Source organism: Neodiprion lecontei, chromosome 5 (genome assembly GCF_021901455.1).
Source record: "Neodiprion lecontei isolate iyNeoLeco1 chromosome 5, iyNeoLeco1.1, whole genome shotgun sequence".
Taxonomy (NCBI): Eukaryota; Metazoa; Arthropoda; class Insecta; order Hymenoptera; family Diprionidae; genus Neodiprion; species Neodiprion lecontei.
The window spans coordinates 12,551,594-12,560,363 of NC_060264.1; the positions used below are offsets into that span (position 1 = coordinate 12,551,594).

Here is an 8,770-nt window from a genome sequence, read left to right on the forward strand (position 1 = left end):
TATCCTTTAGAATAGAATAACACACGATTTTTATAAACTTCAACACTTTATAAATTGTTACTTTCGGCTCTTATATCATTATCACCATTGATTGTTACCAGACATTTCAATCACAAAATCGAAACAGAATATACTTCATCTTTTACCAGTTAAATCATATTAAACCATTTATTTTGAACGACCTTTTTCCCATTTTCATTATTACAATACAATACAATACAATATTTATTGTTTCAAAGACCAGTACAAGTCTATAACAATCGGTTAGATAATACAATACATTTTAGCTAGAGTTTGCAAAATACAATAAAATAAAATACAATAAAATATAATAAAATAAAATTTACAAAATAAACCAGCAATTAAGAGATACATGTATAAGTAAGTAATAGCATGGCCGGGCAATCAGCAGAGGTGACGACTTGGGGATTATTCATTTAAGCAGAAAGCTCTGAGGCGGCAACATTGTTGAATATAGAAGAAGGTATTTTTAATCAGTGCGGTATCACTGCTATTCAGGAAATTCCAGCGGAGATCAGTTGAAGTCACTGCAGAAGTCACGAACGGTTTGCGATAGGGCTCAAAAATTGGGCAGTTGAAGAAGAAATGCTCGAGAGTATCAGGCTGATTAGTGTTGCAGATGGGGCACAGCAGCCCTGGGTTGAATTTGTAAATTGTCTGGTTGAATGCTAAGCGGAAATGGTACTTGCTGGCTAATCTAACTTGCAGGAGCGCTTTAAGTACATTGAAATTAACTCTTCTATTCAAAATTTCAGCCTTATCGCCAGCCACAGGTCTTTGAAGTTGCAGTTGTAGGTAATGTGCGTTATTCGCTCTTCTCCGGTCTTCTTGCAGAAGATGGTTTTTGAGTTTAGCAAGAAAGTTATGCTTAAAGGCTTTCCAAGTTTCTATCTCAAGTTTTTCAAGAGCTGGGATAAGTTCTGGTGCAAATTTACTGATTTGGTTGAGAAACAAAGCGAGCCAGTTATATTTATCGTTGCTGTTGAAGTTCCTGAGTGCCATAAGGCGGCGTAGGCATATTTTCGGATATCTATCTTCTTCCATTTCTAGGATTTTAATAGTCCAGTTCCACGTAGCTGTGATGACTTGGAGTGCTAGCGGCAATCTGCCTAGTTCAACTCTCAGTAAGGCACCTTCAGTGCTTCTTGACATACCAAAAATTCTCTTAAAGAATTCCACTTGGACTTGTTCGATCATATCTAAGTATCTAATAGCCCAGATTGGTGAGGCGTATATTAAGGTTGAGACAACGATGCTGTCAAATAATTTGTTAATACACTCGAACGAATCTGTTTTTGCTTTTATGAGGGTAGGGTGTACAGCACTGAATGCCATTTTGGCTTTATTTATCGCAGCCAATGCTGTCGGTCTGCTAAATCCTGATGTCTTGATTTTTAAGCCCAGGTATTCGTAAGAGTTTGTGATGTCAATTACCTTGTCACCATAATGAAACTGTTTTAAGTTTGCTGGCCTACCACCCCTTCTGCAAACAACAATTTTTGTTTTGTCAATGTTGACATTTAACAGGTTGTTGTCACAGTAACGTTTGAGATGATTAATTTTCTTCTGCAAGTCCTTTGGCGATGAGGCTAAGATGACCAGGTCATCTGCATATAGAAGCAAGAGAATATCCTGTACACCGTCGATGTTAGTTCCAGCACAGCCTTGCTTTCTCAGGAATTTTTCTAAATCAGCAATGAAGATCAGGAAAAGGAGAGGGCTGAGCAATTCACCTTGCAGAACTCCTTCACTTATCTCGAATTCACGCGAGATCTCGCCATTAACTTTCAACTTGAAGTTGGCAGAATTGTAGATATTGCGTAGAAGTCTGACCAGTTTGGCACTGCAGCCGGCTTCGAAGAGTTTTATCCAGAGCAGTTTGTACTGCACCGAGTCAAATGCTCTTCTAAAGTCCACAAATAGCAGGAATTGAGATGCCATGCGTTGTCTCAGTCGACAGTTAAGTGCAGCGAGCAGAGTAAATAAGTTGTCATTGCAGCCTCTTCTCCAGCTCTGAATCCGGCTTGTGATTCAGGTAGTATTTTGCATTTTTCGGCCCATTTCGTCAGTCGTTTATTTATCATATTCGTCAGCAATTTGGCAATGTGATTTATCAAGGCGATGCTTCGGTAATTTAAGGGATCTAGTTTGTCACCTTTTTTATGGATTAGAGAAATAAGAGCCGTAAACCAATGTTCTGGTGTAGTTTCTTCCCTCAGGATTTTGTTGTTTAGACATAACGTGTAAAGCTTCCAATTATATGGCATGTTCTTCAAGAATTCATTTTGGATGTCATCTGGGCCTGGCGACTTATTATTTTTACTGCTAGCGAAAGCTTTATCCAGTTCTTCCATTGTGAATTCTTTATCCAGCTCAGGATGTTCTACCCCAACGAATGTCGTAGAGTCTGGAGCGATTTGTGGGGTGATCTTGTCGTAGAAGTCTTCCCAATCTCTGAGCGGAATTGGATTAGGCAAAGATTGAGTTCGTCTGACCTCTTTTATTGTTTTCCAGAATTCTGCGGCGTTTTTTGTGTTCGCGAGAGCATCTAGCTTTTTTATTTGTAGCTTTCTTTTCTTCTTTTTGGTCAGCTTAAAGTAGTCTCTTTTAGCTCGTCTATATATCTCCAGTTGGGCATTATTGAAGGACGCAGATTTACAATCAGCAAAGCTTTTTTTAACTAGTTCATGGGCAGCGGAACACTCCGAGTCAAACCAATCCTGTTTCCGTTTCTTGATTTTGTGGTGGCCCGTGTATGAAGTCGAGGACATTTGAGCAGCGTGTGCAGCGCCCACGATAGCGCCCGAGAGCTTTGCGGCAATTATTTCAACATCTTCTGCCTCGAAATCGGCTGCGATGCTATTCGAGTGTCTTAAATAGTCTTTATACTCTTCCTTCTTTTCCGGCTTCCACTTGAGGCGCACTCTTCTTGCTTTCTTTTCCAAAGCATCCGGCAGTTCGTCTCTTTCGGCTGTAAGGCTGATCAGAACTGGGAAGTGGTCCGACGGGTTGTGTTCTTGAATGACCTCAAGGTCTTTAATATCCTTTAGCCCGTTACTGCTGATCCAGCCAAAGTCAACTATACTGTGACCAATATGAGTGCAAGTAAATTGCGCAGGAGTGTCGCTTAATGTTCTTCCGTTTAATAAGATCAGGCTATTATTCTCCAGGCATTCAACTAGCTTTTGGCCTCTGTAGTTGGTGACTGTGTCTAAAGAAACTCTATCGGGGCTTAAATTGGATCCGAGTGTTACCTCTTCTGGCAGAGAATTAAGGTTGCCAAGCCTCGCGTTGAAATCACCAGTCAGTAGTATACGCAGGTGTCCAAATGAGCACAGGGTCTCATCTAGCGTGCTTTGGAAGAGCTCGAGAAGCGTGTTGATGTTCCTGGATGGTCTGAAATATATGCAGGCAATAATTGCTTCATAATGAAATGATTTGACATGTAAGAATATCCAGCTATCTGTTAATTCGACTGCTTGGGCTTGAAATTGTTTTTTAAGGATAATCGCCAGCCCACCACTGGCATGCCCAGTGCTTTTTTCTTTGATAGCGTTGGCACAAAAAGCTTGCTAGTTGTCCCAGTTACTTGGTAGAATTATAGAGTTAGTGGCCCAGGTTTCGCTTATGCAAAGAATATCAAAATCGAGTGAGAATTGATAATTAAACAGGTTGCTGATGCCTCTCGAGTTCCACGCTATTATTGCTAGTTTTTTGGCTGCTGCTGGATCAGATTTTGTAGGTTAGGAGTGTTCCTTTGATTTAGCACTTTGTCAGGCTTAAGTGTGTTCTGGTTGTAGTCCCAGTAGTGCCAATTACCGTCGATTTTTATCTTTTTGCCACTTATTTCTGTTTTCTGACCTAGACTTGTTCTTTCTTTCGCAATTTGAATCAGTTTCGTTCTTAGTTCAAGTTCACGGGCTGTTAGGTCGTTGACAATTGATATTTTACTTTCTTTTAAGATAGAGGCTTTAGTTGTCATTATCCTGTCTTTGGCTATTTGTGAGTTAAATTTAACTCTTATGACTTTGCCTAGCTTGTCAACCGCATGTATTTTAGCTATCTCCTCATCAGCATTAAATTTTTCTTTGAGAAATTGCCGCGTACTTCCTTGTAATTGGGAGAGTTGCCAGTTATGGTTTTTAATAATAATATTCATTTTCTTTGTCTCTTTTTCTTGCTCCTGCAGGAGTTGCTCTACTTTTTTCAGTTTTTTATCAGCTTTCTCTAGCAGGTCCCGGGATTTTTGGCTCACCTCGCTATCCGTTACCGGCGACTTTCTTGCAATCTGTTTCTTGAGTTCCATAATTTCAATTTCCAGCTCCGTTTGCTTGGCTTGGACACCGTGCCAGTTTTCATTCCAGGCGCTTTCAATCTTATGCATTTCCTGTTTAACCTCCTCTATAGCTTCGGCATTGCTCTTTTTGACGTCTGAGATTTGATTTTCAAGCTTCTTGGTGTTTACAGAGGCTTCTGACCTCATTAGGCTTATTTGTTGGGTCAAGCCAAGTAGTGCCTGCCCCAAATCCGACTCCGAGCTTATTGCATTACTCTGTTCTGTAACAACGAAAGATTCAGTAGCAGTGGGTTCCATATTATTATCAGTAATGGAATTCAACTTATCTGGGCACTCCAGTGCTTTGACACTATCCACCTTTTTGAGGGGGGGCAGATCTTTTTCGGAGTCCGAAATGGAGGAGTCCAGGTCTTTTCCCGCCTTTCTTTTCCTTTTCAGGAATTCTCTGATGTCACTTTCGGAGTTTGCTCGTTCTCTGAAGGTGAATGCTTTAAGTTTCCTTCCCGGTTTATTGCCAGGTGGTGTTGGAGTTTGGTGACAGGCAGGAACCTCAATAATTGATTCAGACGGTGATACTATTATTCGTGGCGGGTTTAGTGCTAAAATTTTCTTTACGTCTTCGGCAGTGATCATCCTAGGGGACTTTCTCAAATTGTAAAGCTACTCACTCCAAAAATCACTTTTGTAAATCGACAAAGATAAGTGTAGCCATTCTAACCTATGAAGGTTAGAGATTTTATTGACAGCTTATGTTGTGTATTATTTAACAAAGAATCTTTTAACTCTCTGTACTCTAGTCGAAAAACTGGTTTTTATTTATCGTAAAATCACCTTTCTAGTCCGAACTAATTGTTGAAAATACAAAAGTTTAAATAAATGCTGAGAGCGCTAAAATTGACGTGTTTACGTTATGGCACTGGATTTCTAACCTCCCATTTTCATTATTATAAAATTGCCTCAACAATTTGAACAAACCTCACAGACCTGTACAGGACTATAGCAACACGATCCTACAAATTACCGGCTTATCGAAAGGTAGGTCTTTTCTTAGTTTTAATAATTATTCATTGTCGTTACGTGGGAGCTTGATTATTCAATTAATCATTAACTACCACCGCTCAGTACACCCTCACCCCCACGTAACACAAGAATTGGTGACAGCGAAGGGATATTGTTGATAAAAGTGAGATTTGTTTAAATACAAATAAAAGATAAAAAAAAAAAAAAAATTTTAGTTTATGTGTTAAAATTGAAAAACTGGTCAAACGCATCAAAAAACAAGGTATCTCTCTTTCTAGATAATAATTATATAATTAACGACAAATTGTGTATGAAACTCTGCGATTTATTACTTGCGTATTTGTATGTATATGTCATAATATCCTGATATCGTATATAGCCGAATTTTCCACTGGTCATTTGTGTATTAACTGTGTTCTCAATATTTGCCTAAAATTTGCCTGAATCATTTCGTGTGCATAAACAACCTTTTTCGATTTTGAAATGCCTAACGAAACGGGAAACCAGAGCGCGGACCGAACCAATGTATCCGCCCTAGACGCGAGTAATGCGATAATGGCGTCAATGGCGGAGAGCTTTGCGTTGCAGCATAGCACATTAAATATGCCATATTTTGACGGGAAAAACATTCGTTTGAAAGATTTCTTACAAGACGTGCAAAACAGTTCAGTGTATGTTCCGCCGAATTCGGAAAGCGCATACGTGAGGTGCGTTCTGGGAAAATTGCAAGGAGCAGCTCGCGAAAGGACATATGGCGAGACTTTCAATACGGTCAACGAATTAATAAAACATCTGAAAAGTCGATTTGCAGATGAAAAGACTTATCTGTATTATCAACAAGAGATCGCGAAGATACGGATGAAACGTGATGAAAACGTGAGCAATTTCTACGATCGATTGAAAATCTTGGTCAGTGCAGCTCGCGTAGCTTTAGAAGACAAGTCCGGAAAAACTGACGTCAACGCGGTAATAAAAGTACTACAACTGAACGCGTTGGATGCTTATATTCGAGGACTACCTGAAGCTATCGAAAGATATGTTGAGGGACGTGTAAAGACATTGGAAGAAGCGTTTAAGTTGGCGCGAAAAACAGAAAATCGTATGCGTCAGGGGAAAATATCTTCCGGAGAAACACAGAGAGTACAAATTTCACGACCGAACTCTCCAATTAAATATTACCAAAATGATGCGCCGCGATTGTATTCGAATTATGGCATCTCAGACGGAGCTTAGACACGCACGAGAACCCCGTCACCGAACGCGGCGATGTACAGACACCCGATGGCAAACGTCGCCGATCGACGATCATCCGAACTGAGGGGTTATTACCCATACGGCATGCCCGCTCACTCCCAGTCTCAGTACCAGCAACCGCGTGGTTATCAATATCCGCCTTATTTTTCAGAACACCCGTATTATTATCCGCCGATGATATATCCGTATTTACCAAATTATGGATATCCGCCCACAATGAATCCTGCATCGATTCTACAGAGATCGGGATCGCCGGGAGCAAATTTAAATACGGGCAGATCGAATTCGCCAAATTCAAACACCCGTTCATACGACCCGAATCAGCAGTCCGGTTCTAACCAAGCAAGGTTGGATAATTCGAACGTCAAAACACGGTCACCATTTCCGCGTAGAACCTCCGGAACAGCTGAATCTTTAAACTTGAACGCGACTCGTCGTCCGGACGCAACGGCGAGGTACGCGACACCCGAGCGTCAACCGACGGTCCGTTTCGCGGAACCGCCGACCGGTGTATCGATACGTGCGGACCAGATCGAGAATCGCCACTGATCAGGATGACAGCTCCTGAATCAAAAGAACACTCAGCTATTTTTCTAATCGACACCGGTGCAAATATTAGTCTAATTAAAGCTAATGTTTTACATCCTGACGTTTTAAACAGTTATGACGTGGATTTTTCCGCTCCTCGGTCACTCGGAGAAGATGACCGAGAGCTTACCATATGCACAATAATTCGGCGTCCACGATGTCCCCTGAATCTGAAATAATACCGCGAAATTTGTTGGGCGCCTGGCGTGATCAACATGCCTCGAAATCGGTAATACGATATACCGCGACCATATGCTCGGAAGCTCATTACCGCGGAGAGGGGAGGGGTAAATTTTGGGTAGAGAGAGATATGCCACACGTACGTCGACAAGTTATTTCACAAAGCAGCAATAAAATTAAACAATGTATTTCCAAAATAGCAATCATACAAAAAAAAAATAAAAATAATAACAATACTGCGGAAGCTTGTCCTCGCGATCCCAAACGCAAACGCTTAGCTTACAGAAAAAAAGAACGAGCAAACAAAATAATCAACCAAAAAAAAAAAATATCAAGGGATCCCGAAGACCTCTACGGCCTACGTGCGCTAGTCACTATACTACTCGTGACCGCTAATTTACACACAAAAAGAAACCAAGAGCAAAATCGGACGCGACGCGCTGCTCGCGATCGTCCTCTACAAAACGGCGCTAATCGCCAACTTAATACTAACGGATTATGCAAATGAAAAAAAAATTAACTGAAACGAGGCTCGTCGCGGCACCCGCGACCCTCCTCTAGGAACGAATATTTTTATTAGCGCGCATCCGAGCTCCGCTTTCTCTGCGACGGCGGGACGCGGTCGCGAATTCGAATGCTCCCCGTGAGACTGCTCGCGACCTACACGAGAACGGAGGCTGTATCGGATGAAGTAAAATGACCCCGTGAAACGAATTTCAGTTACACTCAAACTCGAGGCAACAATGTCTCGGCTCAACCCGTGACTCGACTCGATCTCCTCGATCCCCCGAAATTAACGCTACTTCCTTACGCGCAACTCAGGCTACGGTCACCAAGCAAATGTATCGGCTAAAGAATCTCGAGTACAGTCGCTAACGCCAATCCTCACTGGCTATCCGTCCTCGGCAAGCCTTTACTAATGATCTCTCGAGATTCTCTCGCAAGAAGGTTAACAGCGCTCACCGCTCCACATCCACGCGACAGAAGGGCCAACTCCCTCGTGGCCCCTTGCTGCCATTTTCCTCGCAATCACTCTCTTTTCCTCGAAACTCTCAGAACCAAAAAAAAAACGCACGCTCGCTGTGTTCCATAGTCCTCGTTAACCGCCAGAACTAGAGTGGTCTCGAATGGTCGCTACGCCGATCTCGTCACGCTAATCCTTCGTGACGTCATCACCCTAAGAATGCGCAACAATCGATCGGTCATCGATTTTGGGGATTGCGCAATTTGCCGCGCACCTGTCATCGCTACGCGGCGCAGAACTTAAGGCTAGATCGCGATGTCGTCTCCCGCGCAGCTCTACGGAGTCCTGGGGTTGGGCGGGGTGGTACTCCCTCGTCGCTAGCTGGCCTTTCGCGGTAGCCTCGGTTGGGCGTATGCGGGGTGAGCGGGGAGGCTGCGGCGCGCCGG

At 42.4% G+C, this 8,770-nt stretch overlaps 2 protein-coding genes across 2 annotated transcripts; both read right to left on the reverse strand.

The window, feature by feature from the left end:
- Nucleotides 1-429: 429 nt before the first annotated feature.
- Nucleotides 430-1,962, reverse strand: LOC124294787. The gene has a single exon (XM_046741895.1). It carries the CDS (start codon nucleotides 1,960-1,962, stop codon nucleotides 430-432), a length of 1,533 nt encoding a protein of 510 aa, XP_046597851.1.
- An 8-nt stretch (nucleotides 1,963-1,970) lies between these two features.
- On the reverse strand, nucleotides 1,971-3,550 carry LOC124294788. The gene is made up of 2 exons (XM_046741896.1): nucleotides 3,498-3,550; nucleotides 1,971-3,417 (listed from the first exon to the last, which is right to left on the reverse strand). The coding sequence occupies exons 1-2, from the start codon at nucleotides 3,548-3,550 to the stop codon at nucleotides 1,971-1,973; spliced, it is 1,500 nt and encodes a 499-aa protein (XP_046597852.1).
- Between the last annotated feature and the right edge of the window lie 5,220 nt (nucleotides 3,551-8,770).